The sequence below is a fragment of the Hemiscyllium ocellatum genome, chromosome 6, assembly GCF_020745735.1.
Source record: "Hemiscyllium ocellatum isolate sHemOce1 chromosome 6, sHemOce1.pat.X.cur, whole genome shotgun sequence".
NCBI classification, from domain to species: domain Eukaryota; kingdom Metazoa; phylum Chordata; class Chondrichthyes; order Orectolobiformes; family Hemiscylliidae; genus Hemiscyllium; species Hemiscyllium ocellatum.
Genome location: NC_083406.1, coordinates 60,361,608 through 60,384,205, shown reverse-complemented (window position 1 = coordinate 60,384,205; position 22,598 = coordinate 60,361,608). Strand labels below are relative to the sequence as shown.

Genomic DNA, 22,598 nt, shown 5'->3' with positions numbered 1-22,598 from the left:
TATGTAAATGACAAAAAGTAGAGGACCCAGCATCGATCCTTGTGGCACTCCATTGGTCACAGGCCTCTGTCTTCTCCCTTTGAGCCAGTTCTGTATCCAAATGGCTAGTTCTCCCTGTATTCCATGAGATCTAACCTTGCTAATCAGTCTCCCATGGGGAACCTTGTCGAACACCTTACTGAAGTCCATATAGATCACATCTAACCCTCTGCCCTCATCAATCTTCTTTGTTACTTCCAAAGGGTTTTTGCAAATATATTAAGGACAAAAGGGTAACTAGGGAGAGAATATGGCCCCTCGAAGATCACCAAGGCGGCCTTTGTGTGGGGCCTTAGAAAATGGGGGAGATACTAAATGAATATTTTGCATCAGTATTTACTGTGGAAAAGGATATGGAAGATATAGACTGTAGGGAAATAAGATGGTGACATCTTGCAAAATGTCCAGATTAGAGGAGGAAGTGCTGGATGTCTTGAAACGGTTAAAGGTGGATAAATCCCCAGGACTTGATCAGGTGTACCAGAGAGCTCTGTGAGAAGCTAGAGAAGTGATTGCTGGGCCTCTTCCTTAGATTTTTGTGTCATCAGTAGTCACAGGTGAGGTGCCGGAAGACTGGAGGTTAGCAAACGTTGTGCCACTATTTAAGAAGGGCGGTAAAGACGAGCCAGGGAACTATAGACCGGTGAGCCTGACCTTGGTGGCGGGCAAGATGTTGTGAAACTTGAAAGGGTTCAGAAAAGATTTACAAGGATATTGCCAGGATTGGTGGATCTGAGCTAGAGGAAGAGGCTGAACAGGCTGGGGCTGGTTTCACTGGAGCGTCGGAGGCTGAGGGATGACCTTGATAGAGGTTTACAAAATTGAGGGGCATGGATAGGATAAATAGACAAAGTATTTTCCCTGGGGTGGGGGTGTCCAGAACTAGAGGGCATAAGTTTAGGGTGAGAGGGGAAAGATATAAAAGAGATCTTTTTCACGCAGAGGGTGGTGTGTGTATGGAATGAGCTGCCAGAGGATGTGGCGGAGGCTGGAACAACTGCAACATTTAAAAGGCATTTGGATGGGTATATGAATAGGAAGGGTTTGGAGGGATACAGGCTGGGTGCTGGCAGGTGGGACTAGATTGGGTTGGGATATCTGGTCGGCATGGACGGGTTGGACCGAAGGGTCTGTTTCCATGCTGTACATCTCTATGAATCTATGATTGGACGCTCTGGAGGCAGGAAGCATGTTTCCGCTGATGGGTGTGTCCAGAAACAGAACACAGTTTTAAAATAACGGTAGGCCATTTAGAACAGAGGCGAGAAGAAACCTCTTCACCCAGAGAGTGATGGATGTGTGGAGTGTTCTGCCCCAGAAGGCTGTGGAGGCCAAGTCTCTGGATACTTTCAAGAAAGAGATGGATCGAGCTCTTAAAGATAGTGGAATCAAGGGTTATGGGGATAAGGCAGGAACAGGATACTGATGATCAATGATCAGCCATGATCATCGTGAATGGTGGTGCTGTGTCGAAGGGCTAAATGCCCTATACCAGCACCTATTGTCTATTGTCAATTGTTAAATCTTCCACTTCCAGAAATCTCAAAGCAACATCCGCAGCTTCAAATTCCATGCAATGAATTTTGTCACAGTGCAGGTGTTTGTGTCTGGAACAGCCATACACCTGTTACTTTTTATAAAAATAAAAACTGATCCCTCTTAAATCCAGCGAGTTTGAATGCCAAGTGAACCACCGCTTACGATCTCAGCCTAAATTGACTTGATAGATCATATTTTTTAAAAAAAATTTAGCGAAGTGGTCTTTCATTGAAATCCAAACATGTAATGCTATAGATTGATTTAACAATACAACAAGTTTGTTTCACAGAAGAAATGAAGATAAAACAGAATAAATCAAAGTATTTCTAAATAACGACTTGAAAGATTTCAAACACATGGTAAAATGCAATCCTGTTAATCCTGAACCATTACGTAACATCAGACTGTATTCCCTGCTCTATCACAATTATATTTTTAATCAACTTATTTGTATCTTGTAACATATCCCTGGAACTGTTGGGATTAGAACTGGAGATAGGGACCATACTGCTACATCACAAGACTCCTGGCACAGCAATCAGTTTGACTTAAGTGTTTCTTTCAATTCCCAGTCTCAAGAGATTAATAGTCTCCTACATGAGTATTTACACACTGAGCTTATTTTCAGAGCCTCGAATAACCCGCATAGGATTCTAATAAAACATTTAAGATATGGAACTTTGAATCTAAAATCCATACCTTTTAGATAGTCTAACTGTTTTAAACAAATTCTTTTTCTCCAGGAGAAGCTGTTTATTACATCAGACTTTAACTAGGGCCTCCATAAAATGAAACCAAAAGCTTTCCAACCTCTGGGTTTCTCCTGAAGCAAAATAAATCAATTCCTAATCCTTCTAACTGAAAGAAGCTCATACTCTTCAGTATTACATTGCTTGTAAAGTCTCACAATGAAAGTTTGGGAGAAGATTTGTAGCTCGGGAGCTCTCACACTGAAAACAATTTCCTATCATCTAGGAGTGCTTGTGCGCTCTCACACGCGTGCACACATTTGTTTTTTTAAAAAAATGGCTTTGGAAATACCATTAAACACTCATCAACATGTAGACTGAAACTCCTAAGCTATGAGCTCAAAATTCAAATTCTTAAAATACATGTTTTAATGATGAAAGTGATGCATCAAATGGGTTTGTTTTGCCCTTGCATGGTGTTGAGCTGCTTGAGTGTTATTAGGGCCATGTGCAAAGTATTCCATCAGACTCCTGCTGTCGCATAGGTGATGGACAAGCTTCCGGAAGTCCGGAGATGTGTTATTACCACCAATGTCTGAGCCTCTGACCTGCTGTTGTAGGCAGAATATTTGTCACTGTTCCAGTTCAGTTTCTAGTCAGTGTGAACCCTCAATGTCACTAGTTTTGATCCAACAAAACTTCCTCCTTTATCTATTCCAAATGCCTAGAGGTAAAGCTGAATATTTCGTGAGAAAGTTTGATTGGTTTTGTTTGCTGAACACTGATGTTTTGTGGTTTGTGTATAGACTCATATGTTTTTGTTCTGCAAAGGCTTCTCTTCACCATTGAGAAACTATTCACTTTTTTGAGTACAAAGTTGACAATTTCAGATCACATCAAATTCCATTTCGCAGAATTATGCCTATTAACCTTGCCTATTTGCATCCTTTCTTTCTGTACAACATGGTGTCTTTGGATTCAAATCCTTTATTAACTGATATAATTTTGTGGATTGATGACCGTGTTGACAGAAGGTTGGAAGTGGTATTCCAAAAGGATTGGATTTGCTTTTGTTCATCAGATAATATAAATGATTTGGATTTTGGTATTGGAAATAATAAGAAAATGTTGCAGATGACACAGAATTGGGTGTACAGCGTATAGCTGGTACTAAGGGCAACTGACCAATACAAGGCATTAACAATTTGAATAGGGGGATCCAAGATGGCGGCAACCCAGCAAGTCTGAGTCTATAGTGCTCTTCCCAAGACTTGGGTAAAGTGGGTCACCCATCCCCACCACACTCACCAAATCATTCATAATAGCTGTTAAATTTAAATAGTTGCTTAGTATTATATTCAAATAGTCTAATATTTAGTGGAAAATGACCAAAGGGAAGGGAGCCCGCAGTTCTCAACAAGCAGGAACCCCTCCCCCACCCTCTCCCTCTTCAGCTGCAGCAGAGGCGTCCACAGCCGCCCCGGGGGACTTACCGACGGTAACAAGCCTTATGGAGATGATTACTAAGCTGGATGCGAAGATCGATGCCTTCATCAAGGAGTCCCAACATCGCTGGGAATCACTCTCGACCGCGCTGCAGAAGCACGACCGAGACACCCAGGAACTGGAGCGCCGAATTGGAGGGACGGAGTTAAAGGCCACGACCTCGGAGACGGCAGCTCAATCAGCCGTGGATCAGGTCCGGACTCTCGAGCAGCGAGTCCGGACCTTAGAAAATCATTTTGACGACCTCGATAATCGAGGTCGTCGAAAAAATATTCGGTTGCTGGGCCTTCCCGAACGGGAAGAGGAAGGCCAGCTTACAGCATTCCTGGAGCAGTGGCTGCCACAGCTCTTAAATCTGCATGCTGGATCAGGCCAGGTAAGGGTGGAATGGGCCTACCGGGTCGCAATACGTGGGCCCGGCTCAAACCAGCGCCCACGCCCGGTCCTGTTCCAGCTGCAGAGCTATTGGGAGAGGTAGATGCTCCTAGAAGCCTCAAGAAATCTCGGAAAAGACCCCCAAGCCATGATCTATAAAGGATCCAAGATCATGCTATTTCAGGATTTTTCCACAGCTCTGGTCTGAAAGAGGAAGGCATTCGATGAGGTGAAGAAGCGTTTAAGGGACTTAAATACTCAGTACTCCTTACGCTATCCAGCGACGCTACGTTTTAACCACGAAGGATCCATATATAACTTCAGTTCACCAGAGAAGGCTAAGGAATTCTTGGACTCTCTTAAATAAACTGTAAGAGATTGTGGATGCTGGTTTGCCTTTCCCCCCACTTTGGTCTATATTCCCCCCCTTTTTTTTTCTTCTCTCCTTTTTTTTACCTCAATGTTTAATATTATCATGGGGGTCGGGGAGAGGGATTTGATTTTCTCCCCCCCCCCCCCACTTGGTTTGTTTTCTTTTATTACTTTATGTGATTTTCCCCTATTATTTTGTATTATTATATCTAATTATTACTTGTTGAGATTGTAATTTTATAGTTATATATTTAATACGGTATTAACATTCTCAAATATATCCAGGTGTTGGTGTGGGCGGGGGTAGGGTGCTCACTGTTAACTCTAGTTTTGTATTATATTTGAATTCTCCTCATTTTATTGAGGAGCACCTGGGTCAAGGGTGGGGCATTGGTTGAGAGAGGATAAGATGGACTTTTGGAGAGCAAGTAACATTCCCTGGGAACAAGGGGGAAAATCTCCATTTAGGTACTTTTTATATTTTTTTATTTAGAAATAGTTTTTTATTATATTGTTGTGAGTGTAATAGAGAGCCTTTATTTTTGTAAATTTTATATGCTCCATGCTCGGGATGTTCCAGATAGGGTTTCCCCTCCCAAGGGGTTTCGGATCTGCCCAGATGATCATGGTTGATCAGTCGGTTAAGTGGTGCACCTGGAATGTCAAGGGGAGTAATTCGCTAGTCAAAAGGAAGAAAATATTATCAAATCTTAAGAAAGAAAGAGTTGATATAGCTCTCCTACAAGAGACACACCTGTCGGATAAAGAACATTTAAAATTACGGCAGGGCGGATTTGATCAGGCCTTTTTCTCTTCTTTTAGCTCAAAAAGTAGGGGAGTTATTATTCTTGTTCGGAAGAATTTCCCTTTCAAAATTCTAAATCAGATAAAAGATGAATTTGGACGATATATTTTGATTTAAGCCCTCGTAAATGGAGAGGAATATGGGATTCTAAATTTGTACTGCCCCCCGCACACCCCTCAATTTATAACGGAAGCTTTTTCAAAATTGATGGCCTTTGGTGCCCGTCATACAATTATAGGGGGAGACTTTAATTGTATTATGGATCCGGAAATAGATAGGATTCCCAAGAGTGCTGCCGGAGTATCTCCCAGATCTAGACAATTGGCGGATCTGAATAAAGAATTAGGATTGGTAGATGTATGGAGATGTCTTCATCCACAGGGTAGAGATTTTTCTTTCTACTCTAATCCACATAAATGTCATACAAGAATTGATATGTTTTTTGCCCCATCGATTTTTTTTTTAAAAATTCTATATTATCCTGTAAAATAGGTACTATAGCGATTTCCGACCACGCTGCTGTATATATGGAAACTAAGGCAAGGAACAATGGGACATCCGCTCGGCATTGGCGTATGGACCCCTTCCTGATAAAAGATAGTAAATTTGTAAAGTACTTCTCCCAAGAATTTAAAACTTTTTTAGAAATTAATTCAGGTACGGCTAGCAACCCATCAATGATGTGGGAGACCATCAAAGCTTATGCACGAGGTTTGATCATCTCCTACTCAGCGACCCAGAAGAAACTGAAGGGAGAGCAACAGCGTCTGCTCGAAGCTCGCTTAAAAGCAGCTGAAACAGCATACGCTGATAGACCTTCTATTATAAAATTGCAAAGGATTACGGCTCTTAGGACAGCTCTAAACACTACGCTTACTCAAACGGCTAAGAGGGAAATATTATTTGCAAAACAAAGGTTATATGAATATGGCGACAAACCGGGTAGATATTTAGCATTTCTTGCAAAGAAAAAGAAGGCCCCTCAGACTATTATGACTATCAAGGAAAGTACAGGTACCTTGACTCATGATCATAAAAAGATTAATGCGATCTTTAGAGAATTTTATTCTGAGTTATATAAATTGCAGGATTGTGAAGATAGGACTAAGAGGATGCAGTCATTTTTAAAAAATTTGACCTTTCCGGGCTTGACTCCAGAACAGGTATCGGCCTTAAATGCTCCTCTAACAGTCCAAGAAATACTTGATGCAATTAGGCAACTCCAGAGCGGAAAGGCACCGGATCCAGATGGTTTTCAAGCTGAATTCTATAAAGAATTTACAGAAATATTGGCTGATCCACTTATGGACATGTATAACTTTGCATATAGTCAGGTCTGTCTCCCGCCTTCGCTGAAAGAGGCAAATATCTCTCTTATTCTCAAAAAAGGAAAAGATCCAGAAGACTGTACATCTTATAGACCAATATCCTTGCTAAATGTACATTTTAAAATCCTCTCTAAAATGTTAGCACTGAGACTAGAAAGGATACTGCCATATATTATAAAGGAGGACCAGACGGGATTTATTAAGGGCCGCAGATCATCCAATAATATCAGAAGGGTCTTGAATATGATCCAAGCCTGCCATCAGGGAAAGATACCAGGAGTAGTAATTTCATTAGACGCGGAAAAGGCATTCGATAGGGTTGAATGGTCATATTTGTTTTACACATTGGAAAGGTTTGGCGTTGGACAGGTGTTTACCAAATGGGTCTCAACATTGTATAGTGATCCCAAAGCAGTTGTTATTACCAATGGATTAAGATCGGATGGCTTCAGTGTGGGTAGGGGCTGCCGTCAAGGATGTCCTCTCTCGCCATTGTTATTTACGCTAATAATTGAACCACTAGCAGAAGCTATACGGACTGATCCTAATATAACGGCCCCGAGGATTGGTACAGGTAAACACACAATTACCCTTTTATGCAGATGTTCTTTTATTCCTCAATAATCCTCTGATGTCAGTACCTCGTCTAATTCAAGTTATTAATACATTTAGTGCATTCTCAGGCTATAAAATTAATTTTTCAAAATCGGAGGCTATGCCAATGGGTGGCCTGGTTATGACACCCCACTTAGTGGACGAATCCCTCTTTCCCTTTCGTTGGTCCCTGGAGGGCTGCTTTTATTTAGGTATTTTTATTACTCCAGTATTTGGTCAGTTGTATAGGGCTAATTTTGTGCAATTACTGGAAAGGATAAGGCAGGACCTCCAGCGATGGGGAGACCTTCCAATTTCCTGGTTGGGTAGAATAGCACTAATTAAAATTCTGCCCCGTCTCTTATATCCTATGAGAATGCTCCCGGTGATGCTGCCAAGCACAGCCCTATGTAAATTATATGGCTGGCTGGGTTTCTTTATTTGGAATCATAGACGGCCCCTTATTAAGCTGAAGAAGCTACAGCTTCCACAGGCAAGGGGAGGACTGGATTTCCCAGACTTTAGAAAATATCAGTTAAGCTCCCTATTAAGTTACATAGCTGACTGGGTCTTGTCTGATCCACAATCAATCTGGCTGGACATCGAGGCCTCCCAAGTAAAATACCCACTTACTAACCTCTTATTTTCAGACAAGAGAAAAATCATTATATATCACTGTAAAAACCCCATAATACTAAACACAATTAAGGCCTGGAATATAATGCGGCAAAATGAGGGTAATTTACATAAAACATCCCCCCCCATGCACCGATAGTAGGGGCATGGGGATTCCAACCGGGGTTTACAGATGCCACTTTTAAACTCTGGAGATCCAGGGGTATCTCATGTTTAGGGGACCTATTTAAAGATGGGGTCCTGATGTCCTTTGAACAGCTGCGTCAGAAATTCGGGTTACCCAATGGAGACCTCTTTCGATACTTCCAAATTCGAGATTATATACAGAAGAAGACTACGTTAATAGATAGTCTTTATAAATCAGATAGAGAATGTAATGTCCTACGACCAGTAGGGGTATCCTCCGTTAGTACTATTTATCATTTACTACATGTTGAAGTGTCGGGAGATATGGACATCTGCTTAAAACATGGGTTCAGGATTTGGGACTAGAAATCTCTATAGAAACGTGGAATGATATTTGGGAAAATGCTAGAAGAATTACTATCTGTAACAGAACCCAGGCTATCCAGCTGAAGATACTTCATAGGGCCCATATAGCACCGGCTCGATTGGCAAAATTTAAGGCAGGAGCATCTCCAATGTGTCCCAAATGCAAAATAGAGGTGGGCACTCTGGTACATTGCCTATGGACTTGTCATAAGATCCGTAGATATTGGACTAAAGTAGCAAGTACCCTGACAGATATTTTAGGAACGGAAATTAGAGTGGACCCTGTATCTCTCCTTTTGGGCTTTTCGAACTTTTCCTCCCTGGATACGCACGGGAAGAGACTATTTTCTATTCTCTCTTTCTGTGCAAGGAAAAATATTTTGATGAACTGGGTGGCTGAGGGCCCCCCTGGACTTTCAAATTGGCACAGATTAATTATGGAATATACTCCCCTTGACTTCCTTACAAATATAGTGCACCGAAAGACTGAATTATTTTATAAAATATGGCAGCCCTTTTTGAATTACATAAATGCAGATATTTCGGCCATCCTAACAAGGGCCTTTATTTAGTGAGGACTACAAACCTGGCTGCTCCGGGGCCCCTTGGGAGAGGAATCCCGCACGAATATGGGTTTTATTACATTTGATGTTAATACATTCCGAGTATGTAAGAGACTTAAGTATACACTCTGGTTAGTTATAGGTTAGATTAGTAGAATGTTGAGTTTTGGTTTTTTTTATTTTATTTTGGTTTTTGTTTTTTTTTTCTTTCCTTTGTTAAATTTCGACTATTGTATATTTGATTTAATTGTACATCAATGTTTGTATTTGAGAGTTTTGTTTATTTTTATAAACTCGCAAAAATGTTAAATTTCTAATAAAAATATCTTAAAAAAAACAATTTGAATTAATGAAACAGCAAATCAGTTTCAACCATAGATAGGAATAAGTTCATGCACTTCAGTACAAGGAATAAGGAAATCATCATTTCCATGAAAGGTGGGTCTAAATGTGATAAAAGTAGTAAAGGGATCTAGAAGTAGCGATTTCTCATTATTAAAATTAGCCGTACAGGTTAATACAACCATAACAAATGCAAATAAAACACTTGGGTTTTTATTTTCTAGAGGAATAAAATTCAAAAACAGAGAATCTATGGTAGACTTATTTTAAAAAAAAACTTAATTAAACCGCACTTAGTTGTCTATGATTTGGGCAGGTGACTCTGGCTAGGCCAGCGTTGGTTATCGAACTTTAATTGCCCTTGAACAATTAGTGCTGAGTTATCATCTTGTACCTGTGGTACCTGTATACCCACAGTAATATTAGAAATTTGATACAGCTACATTGAAGAAATGATAATATTGTTCAAAGTATAGATGGTATGTTGTTCAAAATGAGTTGCAGGCGATGTTCCCTTGCATCTGCCTCCCTTATCCTTTTTGGTCGGATTTCATAGTTTTGAAGAGGTTTGTTTGAGGTGGTGTGATGTATCATATATATGGTACCGACCCGTAGCCTTTGCAGTACCAATGCTTTCAGCATTTTTTTGATGTCTCATGGAGTGAATTGAATTGGTAGAAGAGTGGCAGCTATGATGTTGCAGAACTCATGAACAGCTCTAGATGGATCATCGACTCGGCACTTCTTGCTGAAGATGGTTGCAAATGCTCTAGCCTTGTTTTTTTTTGCACTGATGTGTTGAGGTATCCCAACACTTGAAGTTGGGAATATGTGTGGAGTTGCCACCTGCAGTTAGTTGTGTTACTCTTCATGACTAGATGAGGCAGTGGTATGATCCATTGGTTTTGAGATCATTTAACACTGTCTATTGCTTGCCGCTTCCACTATTTAGCATGTAAATATTTTGTGTTCAGACTTCGAAGTTTGATATCTCATCTTTATGTATGCCTGGTCCTGCATCTGGCATGCTGTTCTGAACTTTCAGTTGATCTAGGGTTGGTCCCCCAGATTGGTCATGATAGAGTGGAGAATATGCTGGCTGAGAGGTTACAAGTTGTGGTTGAAAATGATTTTGCAACTGTTGATATTCCACAAGGCCACACATTTACTTTTGTCATATCATTCGCTGCCTGTTCCCATTTGGAAAGGGTGGTGGTGCAACACAGCATAATGGAGGTATCCTTAGTATTAAGGAATTCTACAGGAATTTTTCAGTGGCCATTCCCGTTAGCACTGTAATGATCAGATACATTTTAAAACAAGTAGATTATTAAGGACAAAGCCACGCAACATTTTTCACTTCACTTTTGGTTCCTTCACCATCTACCAGAGGCTCAGACAAGCAGTCATGTCCATTATGGAACAAGTTGGATGAGTGCTAGTGGTATTGCTAAACCACTCCTGGTAGTGAGGATTGAAGCCCCCTATCCAGGGGCCCATCATGTTGCATTGATCATGATGCCATTCTAAATTATTCCCATCTGCCAGCGCAAGGTATGTTTTCTTCTACTCCCTGCCTGTTCATATGTTTGTCAAAATGCCTCTTAAATGTTGCTATCATAACATGACAGCACATTCCAGGCACCTACCACTTTGTGTAAAATAACTTGCCTTGCACGTCTCGTTAATTTTTTCACCCCTCACGTTAAATCTATGCACCTTTAATTTGACACTTTCTCCCCAGGGAAAAGACTGAGACTATCCACCCTATCCATGTATTTCAAAACTTTTATATATTTCTAACAGGTTGCCCTCCAGCCTCCAACACGCTAACAAAGCCAATCCAAATTTGTCCAACTTCTCCTGATAGCTAATTCAGTCCAATCCAGGCAATATCCTCTTTTTGCATCCCCGAAAAGCCACCTCTTCATTGCTATAGTGATGACTAGCCTGAATAGAATAGTGCAAATGTGATCTAACTAATGTTTATCCACCTGTAACATGAATTGCCAACTTTGATATTCCTGATCAATGAAGGCAAGCATGCCATACAACATCTTTACCACCTTTTGTCCACTTGTCTTGCTGCTTACAGGGTGCTGTGGGCTTGCACACCAAGCTCCCTCTGTATATCAATGCTCCCAACGGTCCTGACATTTACTGTATACTGTCCTCTTGCATTTGATCTCCCAAACTGTATCACCTCAAAATTGTCCAGATTAAACTCAACCTGCCATTTCTCTGCCCAGCTTTCCATCAGGTCTATATCCTGTTGTATGCTTTGATGACCTTCCTCACTACCCAAAGCTCACTGTTTTTCATGTCATCTGCAAACTTCTCTATCATGTCACCTACATTTTCATCCAAATCATTGTAAACAATGGAGGTCCTCATACTGATCCTTGAGGAACACCATTGGTGAGACTTTCAAGTAAAAAAAAACCCTCCACAACTACTTTATCTTTACCAAGCCAATTTTTGTATTCAACTTACCAAGTCACTTTGGATTCCCAGTGACTTAATCTTCTGGATCAGTCTACCATGAGGGACCTTGCCAAATGTTTTCATAAAGCCTATATAGTGCCCATCCACTGCAGTACTCTCATCGATCACCTCAGTCACATTCTCAAAAAACTCAGCCGAATTAGTGAAACCTCACCCATACAAAACCATGCTGACTATCTAGTAATCCATTTTTGTCCCTATCATTAAATGCGAAAGTTTGTATTTGAGTATTAATAGTAAGAGGCTCATGCAGTGGCTGTTCGGCTGAATAACCTGTTTCAGTGGTATAAATATTGCATGATGCTGTGTACTTGGATATTGTTGTGAATCTTAAAAGAATGTTGGCTTGCTTAGTATCCTCTCTAAGACCAACTTGTTTCTTTTAAGCAAAATCCAAGAGACAACCTAAGTTGATTTTATATACTTTGCAAAAATAGCAAACTATTTGTTGAACTCTCATGGCTTTGCTTTTGGATGAAATGTAAAAGAAAATGTGTATTTCTTTTCCATTGGATTGTACAGGACATAAATACAGCTTAAAAAGCTTTGAGATGAAACAGTTCAACTTTATGCCAAATTTTAGCTGTTTTTAATGTGCTTATCTGTCACCCCTCTTTTTAATGCTGTACTTAGCTCTTGCTGTTGTGAATATGTTGGAATATGTTTTTGGCTTTTGTTGGTTTAATTCTGCCTACTAATAGTGCTTTTCTTCCTGGTTCAGGTGCAAACGGATGCACAACAAGTTGCAGAAGGGAAATTTGTGTTTAACCTTCCGGATTATGAGAATGTCAATCACGTGGTGGTCTTTATGCTGGGGACAGCACCATTCCCTGTAGGAACAGGAGGATCTGTGTATTTCTCATATCCTGACAAGGATGGAACGCCAGTTTGGCAGTTGCTAGGATTTATAAGTAATGAAAAGCCTAGTGCAATCTTCAAAATATCACGTTTAAAAACAGGTAAGTTGAGCTGGCTTTTCAGTTTGGTGACATTACTGGCAATAGCAAAAGAATGTATATCTATAGATATTCTTCGTTTCTGAAAGTAGTTTATGGCCAATTCAATACACTTGAAATGGCGTTGATCTTAAGTGGGTGAATGCAACAGAGTCCATTTCTTTTGAGTCCCTTAAACAGCAATGATATAATTAACTGATCTACTTTCGTTCTGTAGGCAGAGAGGCACCATTAAATGTTAGCAATTTATTGAACTAAGCAGATTGTTTGCTTATCACAACTGAATTGCAGTGTTTAAACTTCGCTGCTCAAAAGCCCAGTACTGTTCCATGTTTGGAAGAGTCTGTTGAACTAGGTCTGACTGTGTAACCTTGAATGCAATATTAAAAAGTTTGTTTTTACTCCTTCAATGAGAGGTGGACACTATGGTCAAAAGCCACCAAACTAATTATTGTTTCAGAAGAGCTTATTTTATATCAATTAAGTTGCAAGGGTGCTGAAAGGAAAAGATTCTATTTCATTCTTCATCTATAAATCAGATCTTCAAAGATATGGTTTGATAGCATACCTGAATTTAAATTTTAGTTGAAATGCCTTTAAAATGTAATGCTGTTTCAAGTTTTTTGGTGGCCTTATTGAAGAATTGCTACTACATTGGTTGTTTGCTCAGAGAAGCAAATTGCACTTTAACTTGATTAAACTTGATTATCCAAAATATTTAATAACATTTGTAGCAGGTTTCAAACTTAATTCTTTATAATAAAGGTATACCTCTGGATATCAGCACATCTGACATCTGAGTCAGTATGTGGATATACCTACTAGAGAAGGCGTAAAACATGACCTACCTTTGGGAAGTAAGGCAGGACAGGTGACTGAGGTGTCAGTAGGGGAACACTTTGCAGTCAGTGACCCTAATTAGTTTTAAAATAGTGATGGAAAGGGATAGACTGGATCTAAATTGAAGGAAGGCCAATTTTGATGGTGTCAGGAAAGAACTTTTAATTGGGGTAGATGTGCTGGTAAAGGGATAGCTGGAAAATGGGAAGCCTTCAAAAATGAGATAACAAGAGTCCAGAGACAGTCTATTCCTCTTGTCATCCTATTCCCGCCCCGGGCCTCAGTCAAAGCAAGACACTCAGTCGCAGTGTAGTTTTACCTTCTTCATCTTTATTCTGGGCCCCTGGAGGGTGAGAGAAAATGATCACCCATATGCATAGAGACATGAGTTCATGGTCTTCTCTGGAAGAACAGTTTCTCAATGAACTATATAGTCATTTTACAGGAAGGAGCATCCAGATAAAGTAACATCTATATTAATTGGGTGACCTTTACAATCAGCGAGCATTAACAGTAAAGATTAAACTATCTGCTGTCACATAATGAATACTTTTCAACTTATTAATTGACATTACAAACTGAATGCTACCTCATGTTAAATGCTTTACATAATGAACACTTTTCTACCTTGTTAACCTGTTACCCTTTACGTCCAGCAGCCCATTGTGAACTCTAAGTTCTTATGAGTCATGCTAATCAGAATCTCTTGTTTCACAAAACTCAGAACTTAACTCTTTCCCCGCCTGCTTATACCCTACACACATTCTCACTGTTAGGGTGAAAGACAAGGCCAGTAAGTGTAGGGAATGCTGGATGACTAGAGAAATTGAGGTTTTGATAAAGAAAAAGAAGGAATCATATGTCAGGTAGAAACAGCAGAAATCAAGTGAATCCTTAGAGTATAAAGGCAATAGTACTATACTTAAGATGGAAATCAGAGGCAAAAAGGGGACATGAGATAGCTTTGGCAAATGGAGTTCAGGAGAATTGAAAGGGATTCTATAAATAAATTAAGGACAACAAAGTGACTAGCGAGAGAATAGGGCCCCTCAAAGAATAGTAAAGCAGACTATGTGGAACCGCAGGAGATGGGGGTGATACTAAACGAGTATTTTGCATCAATGTTTACAGTGGAGAAGAATATGGAAGATACAGAGTGTAGGGAAATAGATAGTGACATCTTGAAAAATATCCATATTACAGAGGAGGTAGTGCTGGTTGTTTTAAAACGCATAAAAAATTCCCAGGCCCCTTGCTGAGCTATTTGGAATATCGATAGTCATAGCTGAGGTGCTGGAAGACGGTTGGCTAACGTGGTGCCACTATTTTAAAAAAAGTGATAAGGAAAAGCCAGGGAACTACAGATTGATGAGCCTGATATCGGTGGTGAGCAAGTTGTTGGAGGCAATCCTGAGGGACAGGTTTTATGTGTGTTTGGAAAGGCAAGAACTGATTCGGAATAGTGAGCATGATTTTATGTGTGGGAAATCATGTATCATGAACTTTATTGAGTTTTTTTTTGAAGAAGTAACAAAGATTTTTGAGGGCAGAGCAGTGAACATCATCTATATGGACTTCAGTAAGGCATTCTACAAGGTTCTCCTTGGGAGACTGGTTAGCAAGGTTAGATCTTATAGAATACAGGGAGAACTAGCCATTTAGATACAGAACTGGCTCAAAGGTAGAAGACAGAGGGTGGTGGTGGAGGGTTATTTTTCAGACTGGAGGGCTGTGACCAGTAGTGTGCTACCGAGGATCGGTGCTGAGTCCACTGTTCTTGTCACGTGTATAAATGATTTGGATGTGAACATAGGAGGTATAGTTAGTAAGTTTGTCGTGAACAGCGAAGAAGGTTACCTCCAAGTACAACAGATTCTTGACCAGATGGGCCAATGGGCCGAGGAGTAGCAGATGGTGTTGAATGTAAGGTAAATTGGAACAGGACTTATACACTTAATGGTAAGGACCTGGGGAATGTTACTGAACAAAGAGACCTTGGAGTGCAGGTTCACAGTTCCTTGAAAGAGTCATCGGTAGATAAGATAGTGAAGATGGTGTTTGGTATGCTAACCTTTATTGGTCAGAGTGTTGAGTATAGGAATTGGGAGGTCATGTTGCGACTGTGCAGGACATTGGTTAGGCCACTTTTGGAATATTGTGTGCAGTTCTGGTCTCCCTCCTACAGGAAGGATGTTGTGAAACTTGTAGATCTTTTCTGAACCTTTTAAAGAATGTTGCCAGGGTTGGAGGAACTGAGCTATAGGGAGAGGCTGAATAGGCTGTGACTGTGTTCCCTGGAGCATCTGAGGTTGAGGGGTGACCTTATAGAGGTTTATAATGTAATTAGGGGAATGATTTGATAAATAGACAAGGTCTTTTCCCTGGGGTAGGGGAGTCCACAACTAGAGGGTATAGGTTTACGGTGAGAGGGGAAAGATTTCAAAGCGTCCTAAGGGGCAACATTTTCTCAGTGTGGTGCATGTATGGAATCAACTGCCAGAAGAAATTATGGAGGCTGGTAGAATTACAGTATTTAACAGGCATCTGGATGGGTATATGATCAGGAAGGGTTTAGAGGGATATGGGCCGAAGGGACTAGATTAGGTTTGGATATCTGGTCGGCATGGATGATTTTGGACCAAAAGGTCTGTTTCTGCGCTGAGGTGCTGACTCTATATGACTCTTTTTTTTCTCTCACGTGAGCCTCTGTCCTCTGTCCTCTCTCCTCTCTCTCTCTTTCCACCCCCCCCCCCCCACCAATGATGGAGCACACAGCCATGTGACCTGTCTCAAGTTATTAATGCCATATCTAAAAGCTTGGAAGTATTGTCAGTTCATATTTATCAGGCATTTAGTTCTAAATCAGGCAGGTTAAATGGAAAGTGATTACGAAGTAATTTCTCAATATAGAAGATGCTTTTTATATTTCTTAATCCTTTTTTTGGAATTTAGTTCTTGTTTAATCCTTTACCTTCCCTTTTGGATGGGCTAATTTTTAAAAAAAATATACTGTTCTTGGATAATATTAGCTCAGCCAAATTTATTGCTTTTGCTTTTATTGTATGTGGATGATGTTTGACCTTCATGAACTGTTCCCATCCTTTTTATAATGGTGTTAGATAGGAATTTCTAGTTTTCTGACCAGTTACAACTTGTAGGCAAACTTGGAAATGATTGGGCATGAAGAACATTGCTGCTCCTGTTCTTCTTGGTAGGGATGTCATAATGGAAGGACTGCCAATGTTAAATGGGTTGATTGATGCATCTTGTGGATTGCATAAACATGATCCACAGTACAGTGGCAGATATGCACTCCATGTCGCTTTTGGCTAGCTTGAATGGCTGGAGTCACAAGTGGTCAACATTCTGTTCCAATTCTGTTTCAAGATTTATAGATGGTTGAGAGCCTTTGATGAAACAGGTGAGCCATTTGCCAAGGGTGCCTGCTATTTTAGCTAAGCTGTTAACATTTCTGGTCTACTACAGCATCTGTTCATTGGTAATCTCCAGGTTTTGGAGATGTTGAAAACTGGCAAGATACTGCTGAAAGTTCTGTTATTGATAATGTTCATTGTTTAGGATATACAACCGTGTGGCTGTTACTTCTCGTGTGATATCAAGCCTTCTGAAGGCACTCACTGCTATATTGTGGCACAGTGGCCACCAACCTTCCTGTGGTACTTTGCTTAAATGTTGGGGATAGGTTAGTTCAATTGGCTGGACAGCTGGTTTGACTTGCAGAGTGACAGCAACAGCGCAGATTCAATTCCTGTGCCAGCTGAAGATACTATCTCAAGATACTTTCTCAAACCGTCCCCTCACTTTGGGTATGGTGGCACTTTGGTTAAACCACCACCAATGCAAGAGCGGACTATAGTCCTTTGGGACTATGATGACTTTACATCACTCTTCTGCAAAAATAAACTTTAGATAACGAGTGGCATAAGGGTGTTTGGTGTACAGCCAATTTGAAGTTGAGGTGAGGCAGTTGATAGTCTGAGTTCCATTTCTTGAGACTTATTTCATTTCTCTCCCAATCTGTCTTCACAATAACAAGAACCTCAAAGTGTAATGCCTCTTCCCAGTTTAGATCTGCTGTCTCTGTGCAAACCTGGAACTTCATTGATCTGTATGAGTTATTGCTATGCAGATGATTGTCTGTCTTTACTAAATGGATTCCTGCAGAAGCATACTGTGCATTGGGTCACGAAATAGATTTTAGGTGGAGATAGACAGACAGGTTTTTAATTAGTAATGGCTTAATGGGTAATGGGGAGTGGACAGCAAAGTAGAGTTGAAGCTGAGGTGAGACTAACTGATCATACTAAATGGTAGAACAGGCTCAGCTTCACTTTTCTATTTTTATACTATATTCCTTTTGCAATGAATGTCAAAGATCCACTTATCTGCCTTATTACCTGCTTACTTGTATAACATCTTTGACTCATGCACAAGGACATCCAGTGCACAGATGTATTTTGAAGTTTCTCTCCATTTAGATAACCAGTTGCCTTTTCATTCTTCATACCAAAATAGTTGACTTCGCATTTAGTTATGGTTAAATTCCATCTGCCAAATTTTGGTTCATTCACCTAACCTATTAACATCCATTTGTAAATTTCTTATTTCATCATTGCAGCTTGCTTCTGCAAATTTGTTTGTACAGTCATTAATACAGACTGTGTAAATAGTTGAATTCTGTGGCACCCCACTAGTTCGAGCTTGCAGACCAGTAAAAGACTCATTTATCCCATCTCGTTACTTGCTCTTGGTTAGTCAATCCTTGATCCAAGCTAACTTATTACTGCTGATCTAATGTGGTCTTAAATTATGTATTGATTTTGGTGCAGCACTTTATCAAATGCCTTACAGTCATGAAGTCTTACAGCATAGTAGACTCTTCGATCCAACAAGTCCATGCTGACAATAATCCCAAAGTAAACCAGTCCCACCTGCCTGTGCTTGGCCTATATCCCTCCATGATGGGGCAGTGCTGGTGTTGTCCACCCTAGTCCAAAGTTAAAAATCACAACACCAGGTTATAATCCAACAAGTTGATTTGGAAGCACTAGCTTTTGGAGTGCTGCTCCTTTGGATAGTTTTGGAAGAAGATCATAAGACACAGTATTTATAGCAAATGATTACAGTGTCATGCAACTGAAATGATAAGTTTAACAAACCTAGATTGCTGTTAGGTCTTTCATCTTTTAGAATGGGTTGCAGGTTTCGCTTCATTAATATATAAATTCAGAACTTCTTTAAAGTCATATTCTTGAGATAACTTAAGGTTTTATAAAAAAAATTAAAAATAATTCAACAATAGCAGTGATTGTGCTATATAATTATTCTTTTGCAAATCATTTCTCTCAGTAAGACTCTGCTGTTGAAATGTTTTTAAAGCTAAAGCTTAAAATCAAAGATCAAATATTTGTGATGTATTTCTTAAAAATACATTATGGTATCATTTTGTTTTGCAGTGTGGTATGAATATAATGTGTTAATTCTGTTTATTTTCATTTTTGCTTTGAGGTTTCATTGCGTTACATTTCTTTTTTATCTCTGGTCTGCTTTTACAATTATTTAGAAGTGTTTACATTGTATTCTGGACTTCCTTAAATTGCACATTAATGGAAATCTATGATCTGCTTGCAGAGGAAATTGGACAGCATCCTTTTGGAATGATGAATATCGTACAAACTCAATCTGTTGCTCAAATAGGGATTTCTGTGGAACCTGTGGAATTCTTGACACAGCAGACCCCAGTAGCAAGTGCAGCTGTATCAACAGTTGATTCATTTACTCAGGTAAGTCCAATAGCAGTTGGGCAGCATTGTTTTTTGTTTAAAAGCCAAATACAAACTTTTGATTTTGAAATAATCTCATAACATATTCTTAGTAAATGACACATCAAGATCTTTCCTGCCTGGAATATCAGATATATTTGGATTCTGGTTAATTTGGTTTGTAATTTGTATCCTGAGATGCTGATTTGACATTTTAGTTTAATAAGTTTGCTGTAGTTTTTATCCTTTTGCAAATCATTTCTCAGTAAGATTCTGCTGTTGAAATGTTTTTAACCTAAAGCTTAAAATCAAAGATCAAATATTTGTGATGTACTGAGTTGCTAACCATAATGTTCCATTTATATTACATTTGTAAATATTTATTAAATATTTGTCATTTTGAAAATCTTAATGTTTTAAAATCTTAATCTGTTACTTATGGTAGGGCAGTATATTTATAATATGAGAAAGTAGAACTAAGATTGGTTACAATGAAGAGATATTCTGAAAGCTGAACAAATGTTTATGCAAGCTCTGAAATGTTGTTATCATCCATTGAAGTTATAAGCGATGAAGTACCTGTTAGAGATAATATTAATACCCTCTAAAGCTATTAGCTTTTTTTTTATTTAAAGGATATGGATACCATGACAATGTGACATTAAAAGGTCTTCAGTTGTACAAATACAGGAAGTTGATAGGAGGTAGTATAACGTTTCAGTATTTAAAAAGTGTTGTACCAGTGATGCAACTAGAGTCCATGTCTATCTTCAGTGCTGCAGTGGTGTAGGTGATCATGGTCTTCCAAAATTTCCAATCATGGAAAAAAAAGTGGATGCTGTTTGGAGTTCTATTTAAGTCAGTACTTAATATTGCCTAACGTCTTCCTTTGTTGTTTCTTGCTTTCATTTAGTAATCTAAAAATAAAATGCACCAGAAGTGTTAGTAAGTCCAAGGGTGAAAGAATATTGTGCAGTCAACCCTTATGGTCAGATCACAGATTGCTCGATTCTAATTATCGAGTCATTTCTTTACTCCTCAGTGGCTCAGTGTTTAGCACTGCTGCCTCCCAGCACCAGGGTCCCAGGTTCGATTCCAGCCTTGGGCGAATGTCTGTGCGGAGTTGACATGTTCTCTCCGTGGGTTTCCTCCGGGTTCTCTGGTTTCCTCCTGCAGTCCAAAGATGTGCAGGTCAGGTGAATCGGCCATGCTAAATTGCCCATAGTGTTAGGTGCATTAGTCAGAGGGGAATGGGTCTGAGTGGGTTAGTCTTCAGTGTGGACTGTTTGGGCCGAAGGGCCTGTTTCCATACTGTAGGGAATCTAATCTAATTCATTACTGGTTAAATTTAACTGTCTATGGAGTCTGAACTGATTCAGTGTGCTTAAGTCATCAGTCAAATGTGGAATCCAGCATAAGATGAAATCCATTTCGAAATCCAAAGTTTTCATGCTTATTGATATTTTCAATAAGCTGATTAATAAAGTGGATTTAATTGACAAAACTAAAAGCTTATGCTTTCTTTAAGTTACACACCAGGTGATTTGTGATTCAATCTGTTGACCAAATTTTATGAAGAAAGGATGTGATCATTTGTCTGCTGTTGCTTCATAATGTGAAATTTCCAAAGTTTTAAATTTGGTTTCTGGATCACATTGTCTCTCTTTGCATTGGTCAGTGTGTCGATGTTTGGAACAGTCTTAATTGTTCCTTCGTTGAACCTAATTGACACCCTAGTTTTCACAGGTTCATACTGTTTCAAAGAGCATTTAATTTTAATTAAGTTATTCTGTTAATTAGACATTTTCCTGTTTCCTCAGCTAAAAGATGTTTTGATTTTAAAGTAGCTAGAATTGAGAGTTAATAACAAGGAGACTGCATCTGGGACCTTGGTGAACAAAGGACCAAAAATGTATCTCCTTAACCTATAAAATTTTAGAATTGGATTTTTTTTTAAAAAAAGGACTTGAAAGAAAGGGTGAATTGGGATAGATGTACTCTGTAACAAAAGGGACAGAAATAGGAAAAAAGTAGGAAAGAAAATGTAAAATTTGGTGTTTGGAAAAAATCCAAATCAAATTGCTACATATGGGATTGAGATACTATTACTGATTTTTATTTTCATTTTTTTGGACTGAAGACTGGTATTTAATAATAACATCAGAAGCTGTTAATTGTAGATTTGCTAAAAGTTTAGTCCAAATAGAAGAACTTAATGAAACATGGGAAGTGCAAACATTGTGATTTTAGTGATGCCAAATATAAATTGGCAACTTGTTGCAATTTGACGCTGAAGTCGTAGATCTTTACGAATTATTGGATGGTTCGTATACAAAAAAATGTATATTTAATTTTTAGCAAATGGTCCACATTTTAATCAGTTGTGTAAATATGTTTAATTTATGTTCTTTCTGCTGTCACTGTTGGAAATTGAGCTGTAGCAATTTTAAAATTAACTTTTTGCATATTTTTTCCTTTGTGTTGAGGCATTTTTTCCAATTTTGCTTATACATTTGTTTCGATCAAAAAATGGTATAATAGCCATAGTTCGTTTGCCAATAAAGCCTTAACAGAGGACAGCACTTCAATATTAAAGCAGTTTTGAGAGTCCAGTTATCTTTTTGATATTCATTTTTCTTTCCTGGTTGTTCCTTCCGTACAAATATTGATGTTTGCAATGAGTTCAGAGTATTGCTAATTATTACAAATTTATGGCTGTTATAGCTTCTGAGGGAACCACAGTATTGCCAATCGCTTCTTTAAATTGAAGGCTCACTGGACTTAACTTTAACTCTGCATCTCTGTACAGAAGCTTCCAGATTTGCTGAGTTTCTCCACCACTTTGTTTCTGTTTCTTTAAAATTCTCTGCATTTTTTTTGTGAAAGTTGACTCCTGTTGATTTATGTCAACTTGAGCCACAGCGACATCCAAAGGTGCAGCAATGAAACTTAATGAAAGAACATGCATGTATAAAACACAGAAATCAAGTTCTCCAAAGGGAACCTGGGTTAGTTCTGAGTAAGGCAAAGTCATAGAGATGTACGGCATGGAAACAGACCCTTCAGTCCAACCTGTCCATGCCGACCAGATATCCCAACCCAATCTAGTCCCACCTGCCATCACCCGGCCCACATCCCTCCAAACTCTTCCTTTTCATATACCTGTCCAAATGCCTCTTAAATGTTGCAATTGTAGCAGCCTCCTCCACTTCCTCTGGCAGCTCAATCCATACA

At 39.2% G+C, this 22,598-nt stretch overlaps 1 protein-coding gene across 3 annotated transcripts in view; it reads left to right on the top strand.

Annotated features, from left to right (window-relative positions):
* hikeshi (heat shock protein nuclear import factor hikeshi) overlaps positions 1–22,598 on the top strand; it is a 50,395-nt gene that overhangs the window by 11,347 nt on the left and 16,450 nt on the right. For all 3 annotated transcript variants that reach the window (XM_060826603.1, XM_060826602.1, XM_060826601.1), the window contains exons 2-3: positions 12,507–12,744; positions 19,234–19,385. In XM_060826603.1, coding sequence (XP_060682586.1) covers positions 12,594–12,744; positions 19,234–19,385 — 303 coding nt within the window. In that variant the 5' untranslated portion in view covers positions 12,507–12,593. The remainder of the gene's footprint in view (positions 1–12,506; positions 12,745–19,233; positions 19,386–22,598) is intronic.